This window comes from Mycetomoellerius zeteki, unplaced genomic scaffold (assembly GCF_001594055.1).
Source record: "Mycetomoellerius zeteki isolate Tzet28-1 unplaced genomic scaffold, Tzet1.0 scaffold182, whole genome shotgun sequence".
NCBI classification, from domain to species: Eukaryota; Metazoa; Arthropoda; class Insecta; order Hymenoptera; family Formicidae; genus Mycetomoellerius; species Mycetomoellerius zeteki.
In genome coordinates, this window is record NW_017256778.1 from 1490425 (window position 1) to 1507125 (window position 16701).

General features: G+C 39.0%; 1 protein-coding gene across 8 annotated transcripts; it reads right to left on the minus strand.

The window, feature by feature from the left end:
- Positions 1 to 61: 61 nt before the first annotated feature.
- Positions 62 to 16558, minus strand: LOC108721745 (uncharacterized). 8 transcript variants are annotated; one of them, XM_018446451.1, is made up of 15 exons: positions 13372 to 13662; positions 12481 to 12552; positions 12288 to 12374; positions 11494 to 11590; positions 8439 to 8530; positions 8249 to 8311; positions 3913 to 4022; positions 3286 to 3408; positions 3019 to 3171; positions 2767 to 2948; positions 2352 to 2657; positions 1977 to 2167; positions 1635 to 1835; positions 901 to 957; positions 62 to 419 (listed from the first exon to the last, which is right to left on the minus strand). In XM_018446451.1, the coding sequence occupies exons 4-15, from the start codon at positions 11582 to 11584 to the stop codon at positions 186 to 188; spliced, it is 1803 nt and encodes a 600-aa protein (XP_018301953.1). In that variant the 5' UTR covers positions 11585 to 11590; positions 12288 to 12374; positions 12481 to 12552; positions 13372 to 13662; the 3' UTR covers positions 62 to 185. The 8 variants fall into 8 exon arrangements, with proteins under 8 accessions (XP_018301953.1, XP_018301952.1, XP_018301954.1 ...); XM_018446450.1 differs by lacking the exon at positions 12481 to 12552; XM_018446452.1 differs by lacking the exons at positions 12288 to 12374; positions 12481 to 12552; positions 13372 to 13662 and adding an exon at positions 16487 to 16558.
- Positions 16559 to 16701: the final 143 nt, after the last annotated feature.

Here is a 16701-nt window from a genome sequence, read left to right on the forward strand (position 1 = left end):
ATATTAAAATGACAACAATAATTAATCTTCATAAACAATAATAATAATATAGAATAATAATAATAATAATAAATGTGACTGACTCGATAGAATCTCTAAGTAAAAATCCATTTTGAACATAGCGGAAGCATGTCCGGTTTTATCTCGCACTTATGGAATACGACATTTTCGCAGACGGTCGACATTTAACGCAGCTTCTTGTTAACTTGTTCGATCTGCTCGTCGATCCTCTGGGAAGTACCCCTGAATTTGTTCGGCTCGGGTCCAATCATCTGTATGAGCTGCGGCACTTCTTGGCCGCTGATCTGCGTGAAACGCGCCAGCGACTTCATGCACGTATACAGTTGCTCCTCCGCGGGACTGCCGTTGAAGTATTGCAGTAACGCCATCGTCAGTTCCACTGCGACGTCGTCAAACACCTACAGTTCATATATTACGTAAAGATATTTAGGAATTACGTCATATCTTACTTGCGCGAATGAAAAAAAAAAGAGATTTGAAGATATGGCTGCACGACGCGATGTTACGTAAACAATTGCCAAGTTGTAATATAAATTGCGCCAAAAGTTTGGAAGCTCTACGCCTATCTCAAAATTAATTTAATCAAATTAATGTATTTTTCCTAGTAATCACAAAAAACAATTGCATACAATTTTTTTAACGAAATATAATGTTATAGATTAAGCTTGGAAGCACCGTTGTTATGTGAGTTGTCTGTAATTTTAGTAACCGTTACATATACGAGATATTGTCAAACACTCATTTGAAAAATTAATCGCGGTTGTCGCGCACATCGCGTTACATATTACGCGTGTGTACTTAGTTGCACGCAAGACACCGATAACAGTTGACGACTTACCGCAGCGCACGGTTCGATCTAACATGGATTTGGATAGGTACCTTAGAAATACTGCCTTTCGGTAAAAGTCGCCGCAGATTTTTGCTTTTGTTCATTTTCTGAAAAAACAGTATCCGATTTCTGGAAAGATATCCGTCACACGTAACACTATCCGCGCGATTAGAGAGCTTCAGTGTGCGCATGCAAACGAGCATCGAGTGAGTCATGTATCCTTTAATTGAGCCGTTCTTTTTGATTAATGGTAAATATGTAGGTTCTCTTTTATGTCCTTTTTATTGCTCGTTCGTGAAATCGAGTTACCAGGCGAGATGTCTACGTCGACGGTCGCGTTTAGCATTGTCACCAATTTACAGAGCGAATATTTCTTTTTTTTCTATCATATATAATAAAGGCAGCACTTCTTTTTTAGGACACAGTGCGAGCTTGTTTTCTTGTGACATCGGCAAGCACGCGTTCCGAAAGCGGTATTACAAATGATATCGTGCATCGAAGGATCGTGCTTTAATGTTAGACAATTACGATTCATATCTCTTTTTCTACAGTCCTGTTCCAAACTCGTAAAATAAGTAAAATTTACAACGCAGAGGGCTACTATATGATGTAAAGAAAGATCGTAGCTTAAAAGCTTGAAGAACTGTAGAATTATAATCTTCGATAAGAAGATACGCCTTCGATACGCGACACGCTTTAGCAATGAGTTATGAAAGTGAAAGCAAAAATCGGCGAAAGATGAAAATGTTAATTGGACAGGAAGGATACAGACCACAGTTTTTACCTCCTTGCAGGCAAGGTTGTGGATAATGGCTGCACCGCGGATCTGCAGGTCTTCCGAGTTTGAGAGCAGTGAGTGCACCGCAACCTTTGTCGTCACCCTTATGTTGCTGATATTGCTGCTGACGTTCTGATCCTGATGCTGCCACTCCGATATGTAGAGTAACCATTCCGAGCTGCTGAGATTCTCGAACATATTTGCCAACTGTTCGAAAGTTATTGACGTTAAAAGGTTTCAGAAAAGTAAGAGTGTAAATATTAGAAGTTTCTACTAACGTACAAAAAGGGAACTATATGAATCAAAATATAAAAATAATTGTTTTACTGTAATTTCGTTTATACTTACAAACTGTGCAAGTGGAAGTTGCTCCTCCGGCGGATGTCGATCGATATCGAAGGCGTAAGTCATGATGATGTGCTCTCGCCTGTCTTGATGCAACAACAGAATCACATCGTCCTTTAGTGCGGCAACGGACAGCACGTTCAATAGTTTTACTCGCACATTACTATCTAATGATTTATCATAAAGAACTCGACCTGAAACCCATTTAATTAAATTGAATTAAACACAGTACTTTTAGAATATTAAATCTCTATTTAAAAATCCATTTTTATAGTGTTCAAATATCTAGTAAGTTCAAAATCAGACACATCCGAATAAATCAGACACATTTTCAAAAAGAGACTTGAGAGAACTACTTGTGTTATTTCAGTGACTCACCAACGAAGTTCAGAAAGTTGTCGCCTAAAGCCCAGGAGCCCTCGTCCTCCAAGACATATTGCCGTAGTTCACCCAGGCAAGTTTGTTCCTCATCGTTCAATTTCCCTTTGAGAACGCTTACCAAGTCTTCATACTCCGTTCGTACATCCACCAAGTCTTTGAAAACTATCGGTGGATCTCGATGGCGTTTTTTCTCTTCTTGCTCGCGCTTCTCGTCCTCCTCCATCTGCATCACTCGCTCGGACGGCAGCATCTCCGCGGGTGCGTTTTCTCCATTGGCCGCCTGCTGCGTCTCGCCAACTGCACCTAATAAACAATAAATATAAAAATTATTTTCCAAATTGTAACAGTTTTTTATTATATTTTTTCTTATTATTATAATTGTTGTTTTTAATTTATATCAAATTTTTCATACTTTCGTTCTCCGCCATATCTGAACAGCAATTGCTCGGTCCGGTACTATTGCTGTCGCTGCTGGTGGCCTCCTTGCTGCTTTTGTCTTTCTTCTCCTTTTTCTTCTTTTTCTTCTTTCGGTCTTTCTTCGCTAATTTCTCGTTAATGACGTTCCTCCGTTCCTCTAATGCGATTGAATTCAATCTGCAAGTGTGTTCGAGTTTAGTAAAATATTTATAAAAACTTAAATGATAATCACGCGTTAAAACTATACCTTGCTTCTTCGATAGCTGTGTTTAGGAGTTGATATTCCGGCGAAGTTTCCCTCTGGATTCTTGGCTCAACGAATCTCTGGCCTACCGTGAATCCAGCACTTGAGCTACTGCTTAATGTTTCTATCAACGGATTTAAAGCTTGTCCGATAGGACTGAAAATATAACTCGTATTGAAACATCGCTTCAAAATAAAGTAAACAGGTATCTTATTTTTCTATAATAAATATAAGATTAAATATCAAATCGTGACAGTTAATAAGACGTACGTTTGTAATATTTCTTCCGGTAGATCAAGGATATACTTGGGAATGCCCTTGCCCACCAAGAAGTTGCTGACCTCCTCGGTGAAGGAATTACAGTTATGCTTGAAAAGATTGTACGTGCCCGGTCTGAAAGAAAAGAGTTTTTTATTCTACAAAAACCGAACAATTTTCACGTATTAAAGGTAAACTAAGTTATTAGATAACAAGACTTAACAATGAGAAAATAAAATAACAAAATAACATAAAATCGAATGTGTAATTTAAAAAAAAAATCGAATAATTTTTCTCAAATTTGAATAAATAAATCTTACGCAAAAAAATGAAATTCTTTATGAAGGAAAATCATAAAAGCAACATGCGATATCTTCAATAAACTAACAAATAAAATTGAAGGGGAAGAGACGTGACTTAAGTTAAAAGTGATATGAGTCACGCTTTGTGAAAAGTAAAGAATAAAATAAACAAAAATAAGTAAAGTGACGTTTAAAGTAACATAGTAATCAACATACGAGCACATAATTTGCCTTCTCACAGTTTCAAGTACAAAATGAAGATCTAGAAGACGAAAGCGGCCGAGGGAGACACAAACACACACATCTCAGCATGCACGCATCAACCGATGATACTCACGCGAATGTGGAGGTCCCCAGGCCGTTTATGTACTCCAGGAAGACCGAGTAGGGTAGGTAAGTCTCGCCGAGCTTCTCAACTCTTTGCGGATCCCGTAATTCCGTGCCGCCCTGAAACACGAAATGCGTCGAGCGGTCGCGTTAAAATCGCGTCCGGGAAAATCGCGCCGCGCCGTCAATGTCAATTTCGCGGCAGCTGCGCTGATCCGGCAGCCGGTTTCGTTCGCCAGAGAGACAGAAGAGAAAAGAGAGAGAGAGAGAGAGAGAACGAGAGTAAAAGAGAGAGAATGAGAAAGATAGAGAACACCCGCCTCCTCCTGGCATTAGTGGCCGCGTAATTTTAGAACTACGACAAATCTCGCGCTTCCCTGCGAGAAATCGCCGAAAATAGATGTCCGCGGTATGCGTTGGAGCCGCGACCTCTTCTAGAACGCAAAAGAAAGACGGGGCCCGGCGGAAGTGAAGAGCAAAGAGAGACGAGATGGAAAGAAAGCGTTTATTACGCGCTCCAAGGGTTGAATCTCTCAAGGATTAACGCGAGAACGTGTCGATGGTGCAAATTCTTAAGTCTAAAAAAGTGGAACCTACGCGATACATTTCATGGAAACACGAAAGCGAGATTAGCGTCGAATGGATAGGAAAATTAATTAGTTTACATTAAATTACGAAATTTTGTCCTCGATGAGAATGAAGAGATTAATTGGGAAAGTTAAAGTCTCCATCGCTCTCGAAGCCAAGATATGAGAATAGAAATTAACAGAATAGAAATTATCATTCGGGGGAATCGGAAATGTTATACAATTAACACAAGCTAAATCAGTCGAAGACTAAAAATTTCCTTAATTTAATACTGGTCAATTTAATGTTAGCCAATTTATTACTGAAACACAGTATAATTAATTATTTATTTGGAATACTAAAAGTATTGAACAATATAGTGCTTTTAATACTTAAAGTAAGCAATTAATTACTGTCTTTCAGTATTGGCCAGTATTAGATTTAAGAGTGTAATTCTCCAACCAAATTCCCTCGAGAAGTTAGAAATAATAAACGTATCACGGACATTACTTGATATTTTAACCATGCATCCGTAATTTTCTATTAAGAATCAGTTACAAAACTGTATTATCTCACAAAATTGTAATTTCCGATAGTCTATTCCTTCATCTTCCGTGCCCTAAAATTGCACTTATCCTCTCTCTATCTCTCTCTCTCTCTCTCTCTCTCCCCCTCTCCCTCTCTCTTTCTCAGCAGCACTCAATACCACGAGATCGTCACTTCCGATGGTTGCGGAACGGAACCGGAAACGCGTCCGTGTTCACGCGAGCACTTACGAATCCGAAAATCAGTAAGCCAAAATAGGTGAAAATGGAATGAAAAAGAACCGTCGCAGGACTGTCCTTCTTCACTCTTTTCGAGAGCGCTCCTGAGAACGGGAAACGGCTCGCACGCGGACTGCCGATGCTTGGAGAACGCCACGGCGAACGAGACGCCGACGTTGAAGGATGAATGCGTGGCGCGCGCGCAAATTGAGATTTGCTCTCCTAAAATCGTTGGCCGAAGATACCGTTCGGAAAAAAGAGATACTCGCTAGGAAAGAAGCAATTCTGGGGTTTTCCAATTCTAAAATTGGAAAGAGAGATAACGAATAAGTTAAACCTCGGTTAAAAGTTAACCGTGAGTTGTGAAACTGGGCCTTAGTGGTGTAGATGTCGACAAACGTAATCGGTTGTGGTGATGTTGATGAAACCCGGAAAAAGAGCACTCCCAAGAAATACACAAAAGTCAACAAAAAGTCAAAATGATTTTATTTAACGTTAATAAACAGTCAAATTTTGTGACTAAAAATTATCATTTTGGCTTTCATGACATCAAAATAGTCACTTTGATTTTCTTTTGACTTTCTCTTAGTGCGTTTTTAGGTTCATTTCATGCTAGAAATGCTTTGAAGTATTCTTTAATTGGTCAATTTGTAAAATTCTTTCTTCTGATTGGTCAATGAAGCATTTGCAGTAGCTATTGAATAAATCGCACCCTATGTCATAAAGGCCAATTGCAAGCGATTGCCGATATGCATTACATGGATGACGAAACGAGAAGCTATCTTATCAAGAGAAATATAACTATTCGTTATATAAATCGTGATTCCTGTTGAACAAAATTGATGTGCAAAAAGGAGTAGGAGATACAAATGTGATCAGAGATAACCATGTTTATAGTTTGTACTGTAATTAGATGGGCAATAAATGAGGAAATTGCTAGTAATTGGTTTATAATTGGTTCGTAAACAATTATTGATTATCATGGTCTGTGTTAATCGACGATCGAACCAAAACTAAATATAGAATTGTTGGAAAAATAGATATATATATATATATATTCATAAAAATTTTGAATAGAAATACTTTTAATCTAATTGGAGTATCTAGTTATTGGTTATCGAGTTTCACGAGAGGGTTTCGTAGGTGGAAATGAATGTGTCAGTTACACAGATCTAGGTGTCTTAGAACGACGCGCATTACAATTACGCGCGTGTTAGTCACGTGCGTATTTTCGTCGGGGTGGATAAAGTATTACCGTAATGATTTCATCGCGTTGCTTTTAGACACCGCGCGTCGGTGTCACGATTATTACTTTCGCGACTGCTTGACACCGCTTCAGTTCACACAGAGGAATCATAACGGCCAGAAGAAGATATTACAATTTTATAATTTTAGTTCGATTCCAGGAATAGCAGATTCTTTCAGATGCCACTAAAAGAAATTGCACAGGATACTAAATATATCTTCGCACTCTGTTAAAAAACGAGGAAATTTTTGTATCAGAAAACTTGGAAGCTATTCGCACATTCAATATTACGAAAAGACGAGCAGTTTAAGAGACACGCAAGAGAGAAGGTTTAAATCGTATCTCGAGACTTATAAAATTGGTACTCCTCTTCAAGAATCAACTCTTCAACTATCAAGAAGATTTCACTCAAGTTACTCGAACAGAGTCTTTCTCTGCTGTATTTTAATCTCGAGTGATTTTTATCGCCGGTCTCGCTCTGTACCTTCAAACACATAAAAAGCTCATAAAAATGCTTCGTTCGAACTCAAGTAAGGGAAGAACTAGTCTGTATAGGTAATTTCACTATTTAGCCAAGCAAGGCTATGTTCAGATTCTCACCCAAGTGTCACCCAGGTATCATTTTATCTTTGTTGTTCACCGAATATATTAAACAAGGATAAAACGATATACCTGATGGAGAACACTCGGATGAGAATCTGAACGTGCGCCAGAGGATGGATCAGCTACATGGCTGCGGTAAGATTAGGAAGCAACCACAATGAAATTATTGGGAAACATTTTGTCGTATATGAGAATGTGGGCACGCACGGACTCACCTTACCTTTGTCTTACGTCGAGTCTGAACGCATGGAGAATAGGACACAGGAAAGAGAGTAGTCGCGAGAGAGAAAGAGAGAGGAAGCGGATGTGTGTGTGCACGTGTATATGCGTGCGTGCGTGTGCGTGCAGCGGGGATTATTTTCGGATTGAACCACACCAAATTTAGTTCCCGCTTGTATCTAGCGTATCGTATGGCCCGCCGAGTGACTTCGTCGCTCTGCGACTAGGCCTTTCGATGATCGGTCGTGACTTCGAGCTACGCATGCATCGAGCGCATAGGTGTATCAAGTGCAACGGGAAGCGGCGGGAGTCATTAATTCTTTCAGCTCGTTGATAACACGGTCCCGGGTTATTTATATTGCACTTGTCCCAGCGACGTTGTTGCGCGATGACCACATCGACTGATGCCTGACCAGAGCAGAGACATAGACTATGGACTGCACCATCTGTATCTAAATAGTGCATTAACAAAATTAGAGAGAGAGGGAGCGTGAGAGGACGACCAATCCTCTTCTCCTTTTAAGATATTGTAATTGGTTGAATAGAAAGAAGTAGAGACTGACTATCTTGTGTCCTATCTCTCTCATTTTTGTCGATCAATTTTACATTTGGGTGGAACAATCCATGTTCTATGTCTTTGGATCAGAGTATCGATCATGTAACTTTTTTCCTACGGCGGAAACGTGAAAAATGAAAATTTTGTTGTATGTGTATGTGTACATGATTGACCCTCTGAGATTGTTAATATTGTTGCGGCAACATATAAACGAAAAGAGAGAAATATTGATGCGTGGGAGCGATATTAGGAGAATGGATCTGATGTTTATTTAGCAAACAGAAATCTCCGCTGCCGAAAGCTCGGCGGCAGAGGACGCGGTGCTTACTAATGCGTTGTTGATATTAGCCGGGAGTCGCAATTGATGTTTCTAAAGCGCGGGGATACTCACGAAGATGAAAGAAAGCACTCGGGCGGAGTATCGAGTACGGCGCGACGGAAACCACCTGCGTAACTGAACGAAAACCTCGCGTTGTATTTTAGCGTATCGCCGGCGTCGCCGTGATGCAGACAGCGCTACTAAACGCTCGATCGCATCCTAATCGAGATAATCAGATCCGCCAGTGGCGGAGAATACTCACGGGTCGGACACTATGGATGCCAGCGGGGCCGAAGAAGTACTCTCTTCCGTATGCGACTATCGCCGTGTGCCATATTCCATCCAATTGGCGACCTGCGAACAAAAGTTGGAGATTAACGACCGCTGTTTTAATGACAAATGTGATAGTATAAAATAATATTTAATAAGATATGCATATTAGCAAATATATATATATACAATTTTAGCGTTTTTATTTATCGATATAAAATTAAGCCCTCTCATATATTAGATAAAAGATAATTATTTAATAATTATCATTTCACGACATAATATTAAGAACGATAATAATCATATGATAAATATCTACCGGTACAAATAATTTTAATTTTAACAATGCAAGACATTTGCTCTCCCAGCAAATATTCCTTGGAAGAAGAGAATTCTAAAGACTCCTTATTTCAACGATAGATTATAGCTTGTTCCAAGTTTTCGGATCCAGAAAGAATTCGAAATTAGATGAAAACTAATTCTATTTGCATCTTCGGCGTGATCCAACGAAGCAACCTCGAGACAGGCTTAAACTCAGGCTCGCGATATTTGTTCAAGGTCCGACAGAGACGATCATAATTATGGCTTGTCCTCGCGTAAATTCGTTGGCTAGATCGGAGTGCGAAACGCGAAGCTCGCGCGAGCCCGGATGAAGCTCGAGCTTGCGGACCTGTATGTGCCTCCTTTGACCCAGTTCTGCACCGCGGAAATAGCTAAGTACATCCGCGTACACGCGTCGTTTCGTGACTTTCTCATTGCGCCTCTAGCTCTCGGGCCTCCCAGTGATGTCGACCTCGCAAGAAATAACCTGGCCGTTATAATTACTTCCAGAGCGGTGCAAGACGCCGACGTTTACGACGAATTCAAAGACGGGAGGCGGCTGTCGGTCTTTTGATTCCGTAGATGCAACGAGATATATTTATAGATCTAACTTTACGGAATGCAAATTTTCGATCCAGTGCCTTGAAGGGTACAATTACATCTTTATAGTTATCGTACTAAATTAATCTTTACGAGAACGAGAAAGCCATTACAGTGGCGCCGAAACAGTGTCATATTTTGAAGTAAGAAATACAATAAAGATATAATAAATTAAAACAAATCTTATTTAAAGAAAAATTGTAAAATTAAATAAATAGATCCCCTAAATGTTAAGCCTCTTTGAAATTAGACTTAGAAATAATTATTAAATAATTATTAGGTAATAATTTATGTAGTTTATATAATATTTGTAAATTACTTGGCTCGTAGCTCCTCTTATTGTAATTTTGAATTATTAAATAATTAAATGACAATTATACACAACGTTAATTCGACTGGAAGTCACAAATCCTTATAATCGGAAGATATATTCCTCGGGAGACTCATAATTCTTCTGTCATTATTCAATTTATCCGCAACATAAGACCACGTTTTCGAGGTCTGGACTCGACACTCGCTCGGTCTGGAGCGACTGCCAATTTATGCGGATCAAAATTTTCTCAGAGCATTGGAACGAACGCTGCCCTCGACGCACTCGAAAATAGACGCCTGAGAGTGCGGAAACACGTAGCTCGGACACGTGGCGCACACGGTCAGCACTTTACGCCATTCGCATGGAATTCCATACGCATTATGGGGCACTGCGCTCTGGCACCCTTTCCAACTGTTTCCGTATTGGTCTTGCTGCACCTGCGATTCTCTTAAATTATCGCCGCGCATGCCGCGCGTGTTTATACGTCTTCACTTACGAATCGCACTTTGTCTTTCGAATCATTCATTTCTAGATCCCAAAAATTAATGTAATTTCCCACTCAACAATATAATCGTAACATAACACGTGTGTGTTAGAACAATTGATGCATCATGCGCTTTATGCGTAAGTCGGAACTCATCCTGTGTTTTTTTATTGCTGCAGCTCTGAGAGCTTTTTGTCAGATCATATATGTATCTTTCTGACGTTTTTTCGTACAATTTTATTTCGTGCATCAATTCCATTTTATTTTTGTGCATTTCAGCGCACATCCGATTGCGTCTCAGTTGAACGCATCAACCACTAAACCATCGCTGCTCTCTGAGTCATCGTTGCCTAAAGTGTCACCAATTCTCGGCTGTTTATATATTTAAATCGCATTTAATCCAAAATCGTCTGTACAATTTGGCAACGACGAAAGGAACAACAATGAGTAAAAGTGGCGATAATGAGAATCCGCAGATTAGGAGCATGCATGACTGGCAGAATCGAAGGAAACGAGTCAAGAAATCGATTGATAGCGTCAGCAAACTGGAATCGCAACCAACATCACGAACGTATAAAAATAATTAAAATGGTCATCTATCATTCAAAACTATATTACGGAGTCTCAATGAGAATTTTACTAATGCGTGTGTCAGTACAGTGTTGTATGATATACCTATTTAATTTGTTTACATTATCTATTATTTGTAACGCAAAGGCAGAAGAATCGCAGTTGCCATTTCCACGACGCATAACAAAGAAATATGTTTTCCGTCACATTATATCTTTAAATAACATTTCGGCTCAAGGTAATGGAGCTTAAAATTGCATCCGAAAACAACACACGATAAAGACAACATTCCATTTTGATAAATATTGTGAGTAATCATTGATCACAACGCACACACATATACGTGACGCAGGGCTCGATTCTTTAGATCAAAATGACATTTTTTATAGGAAAAAGATCTTTGCCTTTTTTTATTTATTAAATTAAACATTGTTTAATTTAATAAGTAAAAAATAAACATTTTAACAAATAAAAAATATCAACTAATATGTGTATAATAGAATAAATAAACATTTACATTTTCGGAATTTTCTACCATTTAATTAATCTTACAAAGCGTACAGTAAATGCTATAATGACTTCTGCTCTCTTTAAAAGACTTGTAGAGTATCAATTTCCTTTCTATATACGAATGAAATACGGCGATCGAACGTTTACCTTCATTGTAATAAAATATTCCAAGAAAAATCAAGTAAAAAAATCAATAAAAGCAATATGTTTAAGTAACTGTTAATACTATCATCAATTTCTCATGCTTACCAATGAGTATCGGCGACATCATCGCAGCCATTCCCTTGGTAAGGTCATAAATGTATAGCTCCACTGCCGTCCTTATATCTTCCTCCTCCATCTTACCCTAAAAACAATCATAACGTCTCTCAAAAATTGCAGCAATTATTATAAACTTAAATAATCGTTCCAAATAATAATCGCCGAAATTGGTCAAACAATTCATTTGTATTTCCCGTATTTATATCCCGTAAAATATCCCGTACGATTCTTTTTCATTCCCTTTTTATGCCTATTTTTAGGTGAAATCCACGTGTCTACCTTCATGAGGTAAATACAACGATGTCGCGAGCGTTTTGATGTAAAGCCCATTCTGGAATCGCTTAAACGTAATTGTAAGTGGTTGTACTTGTGAGAATTGATCAATCACGGTCGAATACTCTCCTCTTTTGCAAGACTGGTTAAATTTTCAATCTGTAACGCGGGGTCTACAATAGAAGTCATAGCGGTCGTAGGGTCTTAAGTCGTAGAAAATTAATCAATCACAGTCGGATATGAGACGAAACATCGACTATGATTGGTCAATTTTCTACGACTTAAGATCTTTTAACCGCTATGACTTTTATTGTAGACCCCGAATGAGATTTTATTCCAAAGAATTAGAGAGCACAGACTTTCTTTAAACAATGCAACAGTCGGCCGATACTTTATCTCTATCGTATATTCTAGCTCTTAATGACAATGTTAGTTAAGAATTAAAGGGATCTTAAAATCTAAAATGATTTTCTGCAATGAGGAGATAATTCGGAATGTGTGGTACTCACTGCTCTTTTTTGTGTCGTGTTTTACGGCAAACACTTCTTCAATACTCTCGCCGTGCAATGCCGTTCAGTATCTCGTAGAGGAATTATCTAGTATTACAAGACCGAAGGAGTTAATCACGTAATTATCGTTATGCGGTGAATCAGCGATTTAGAAGCAACCGTATACATACATTACGGAATCTATTATACGTACGTAACAGCTTCGTTTTCGAGCGTGACTCGATCGTTTGATTCGAGCAATAATAATTTGCTCTTTGAAAAGCATCTGCCAATTTCAAAATTTTCGTGAATCAAACGTATCTCTAAAGCCTACGGCGCACGATGCATTTTTTCTCGTTGGATTGTTTGCACTTTAGTAAATTACTAGAATTGCAACACACAGAATGCAGAATTTCTAATAATTTACTAAAACATAAACAATCCAGGACGAAAAAATACATTGTGTGTCGTAGACTTTAATAAACGAGGATGTTAAAAGCATCTTTCAGTGATAAGACAACAGCGTTAAATTTAAGCTTGTGTGGATACATGAGATTTTCTTCAAACTTCATTTATTATGTAATCACAAGCCTTCTTACCTTCTTTTGGCACAAGGTAAGTTTATCTTAAAAAAAAAAACTACTTTGCTTTCTAAAGGAATATTCCTCCACTTTAATCTTTAGTATACACGATGATTTTCCAGTCTTTTACTACATATACATATCATAGATTATTCATATCTCGGAATAATTTTCATCACTTTAATAAATATACAAAAATTATAAAGTGATTTTTACATATACTTTAACATTTTTAGAAAATATTTATAAGGTTGTTATATTAAAAAAAAAATTGTATATGCATGTTAAACTAATGATACTTCTAATTTTTCGAAGGAAAAAAATGTGCAGAATGACCCAATCGTGTGTAACTAAGGATTAAACGAAAATTACTCGCGCGCGATATATATCATTAGAACGAACTGAAAACTAAAGATTGATTAAGAATAAATTCTTAATCAATCTCTCGAACTGAGAAAAATCTAAGAAGAAAAACCTGCGAGTGGTTTACGAGGAGCAAGAAGAGGAGCGTCGACAAGGCCTACCTTCCTGCTCTCATTGACGGTTTAACAGGTGGATCGATTATCGGGTATGACCTCCGCGGAAAGGAGGGGGACGGAAACGGCGGATAGACTCCTGGCAAAGCGGTGGATCGACCGATGGATGGAGAAGCCGATGCGGCCGATGCTCAACAACGACGACGACGATGAAAGAACTTGACGCACGAATAGGTCTCGAGCACCGTCTCTCGGGAGCGCCCGGGGTGCGTCTCTCGCGCTAGATGGCTACCGGCTAGCAAATGCAAACTGATCGCGCCGAAATCCTCACCGGAGTACGCGGCCTCCGCGGGGCCGCGGAGTCTCTCACGGCGCGGTAGTCGTTCTTGGCAGGAAGAAACGGTAAAGAGGTAAGAGGGTCATAAGTAGCGGCCGCCGCAGTCCAAGGAACACATACGAGTCAACAAAAAATCAAAACGACTTTATTTTGATTCCTAACGTCAATAAACAGACAAATTTTGTAAGCCAAGAATCATCATGACTTTCATGACGTCGAAATAAAGTAATTTTCTCTCTCTTGACTAGATGTGTTCCTTGGAAGGCTGTCGCTCCGATATTCTCCATTCGTCAGCCATCCTGCGATCCGCATTGTCAGGATTTATCGCAATTACACGTTGCAATTATAGTTACATTCTTCTCGGTGGCGTCTGGAAGAGCGAGGAGGAACGCTCTCACGTTGGCTCGTTAAAACGCACTTTAAAAGACGACGCTATTGTCGCTGAGTCATGCTTTACGTCGAATGACGCAGACACTCGGTCGAGACGTCTGTCTCTCGTACGCAGATACGCTATTAACGTACGTTTCTATCTGTAGCTCTATCTCCGTAGGTGCTTTTTTTGATAAACAGTTTATATATCCCTTGTGATTTCACAGTTATTCCGAAACATAATGGACGTTGGCTAGAGACGCTGGCAGGCGCGTTTTGGAATTATGCATAGAGCGCGTCAAAAATATACACCGTGATTCTCCGTTCCGGATTGATGCAACGGTACGCGAATCAAGAGAATCACTCCAAACGCCAGAGAGAATATTTCTAAACACTTCTAAATTTGAAAACTCAGTTATATCGAAAGAGGCATGCCAGTTTTTAGCAGCTGAAGTAAACGCGCCTTCTTAGAAATGTAATTTTGCAAAGCTAACAAGAAACGTTGCAAGACGTGTACCTACGTCAATGAAAAATTCGCTAATAATCGGATTATTCGTAAAGTATGAATTTATTAGACTCAATTATCCTAAAATGCAACCGATGAAAGATGTGCCAGCGTTTAAGTTTATTTATATCCGAGTACGATCACCTAGTAAAGTGGCAATCGCCGGCACTGCGTGGCCATGACCAGACAACAATTCGCGATCAATGTTCAACGCGTTGATTATTCCCGTAATGACGCAAATTCGTACAAATTCGTTCCGTAGTTTTGCATTTTACGCAAATAATGAAAATAATAAATAAATACAACCAAACATTGTATGTCATTTTTTGTTATGATTCTGCTAATATAATATTATTTTGACTTTATCGTTCTGCTTAGGAAGTTTCACTTTCTCCGAGATAAAGAAGGGCACAGTTCGATTTCTCGTCCTAAGATATCTTGCTAAACGATTAATTGGTAATGTAATATTTTTTAAAAGCCCGAAATAGTAAAAAAGAACTTGGGCTGGAGGGAGTAAAATATGATTACAGATATTAAGTATGTATCACACGTACAGTTCCTACAAAGAAAATTAAATTTGGAAGTGTATGTTTAATATTTACATTTCAAATAAACTATACATATATGAAAGTTGTGTGAATAAGATTATATTTTTGTTTAATAACACATTTTTGTAGTTTATTTATTTCATTTGTTATTATTTTTAACATTAAAAAATGAAAATTTTTTTAAATAATAAAAAGATTTACACTTTTCTTTTATAAGTACTTTAAATATTCAAAATAATTTATACAAAGTTTCATTGTGATTCACTGATTAGCTACAAAGATATAGAAAAAAAATTAATATTTTGTTTATTTACTGGACAGTTCATGCATCGCAATATAACTCTACGTAAATAATCTTGAATACATAATGTATTTGTACTAAAAAATTGAGATTTTTATGATTTATTTTATAATACATTTCCATATTTTTATTAGAGAGAGAGAGAGAGCACAGATTAAAAAAGTACTATTATTTATAAAAATAATTTATGATCCAGATAGTAAACCTTCACCAAATTTGTCGTATTATTTAAACGTGATTTAGAATCTGTAATTTTTTCATAATTTTGTTATTGTTTTGAAAATATGTATAAAACATCCTTGAGCGCGCGATCAGTTTATCAATTAAATTTATTAAATCAATCAACGATTAATGTCTATACCTAATTTTATATCATCTATTTCTAATTTTCAAAACTAGAAAAAAATGAAGAGCTAGTTGAACCGAGATTAAAATTAAACTACGTTGATAAAAACGGGCATAAATTAATTGAAGTTTCGCTAAAATCACCTCTAACCGTGAACATTGCGTCACAATCGAAGTCACTCGAGGCTACCCCGAGGCTGCGTCTCGCGAACAGAGGGTAGTTCCCAGAAAGCGAGAATCAGAATCACAGCGAGCGCGCGGGCGGGCGAGAGCGAACGCAGCGCGCGCAGCGTCAGAAACGCGCGACGCGCACAACCGATTTTGCGAGCGCCGCGCCGGATATGCTATATCGACGGTGCTACGCTCTTTCGAAAGTGCGCCAGGGGTCGGCGTCCGCTTCTACCCCGTCGTAGGACAGGTTGCATAGTGCGCGGAGAAAGAGAGAGAGAGAGAGAGAGAGAGAGAGAGAGAGAGAGAGAGAGAGATAGTCGCAGGAGAAGGGAAAAGCGCGCTTGCGAGTACTTGCGAGTGGCGTCGTCCTTATCGTCCTTGTAGTCTGGACGTCTGTCGCGCGCGCAATTACGGTCGTTCGATCGACGTTCGGACGAACGGTCGGGGAGAGAGAAAGAGAAAGAAGAAAAAAAAAGAGAAAAGCGAAAGGCGCGAGGAGAGAATTTCGATACCGCCAAGAGTACCGCAAGCGACAGACTTTACTCAGCATCGAGCAAGGCCCCCCTGGGGACTCGATTTGCACTCACCTTCGGTGATTCCGGTCGACCAGTGGCAGGGACACACTCGCTCGCCTGGAGCTCGTCGAGATCTCTCGCGGGAGTTCGTTGTACCGCTCAGAGCGTGTTGTATATTCGCGAGGTGCTCCGTTCGCGCGCGCTCAGCTGACTCTGCTTGGCTGACTCCAATTCCGCGTACGAACAACAGTGCGGGATTAAAGAGGCGCGTATGCGGTCGCGCGGCG

Coding starts and splice junctions, on each gene's coding strand:
- LOC108721745 (XM_018446452.1), bottom strand. CDS start 11,584: ATGGAGGAGGAAGATATAAGGACGGCAGTGGAGCTATACATTTATGAC. Junction 8,531..11,493: donor GATGTCGCCGATACTCATTG/GTAAGCATGAGA, acceptor TTTTGTTCGCAG/GTCGCCAATTGGATGGAATA. Junction 420..900: donor CGAAAGGCAGTATTTCTAAG/GTACCTATCCAA, acceptor TATGAACTGTAG/GTGTTTGACGACGTCGCAGT.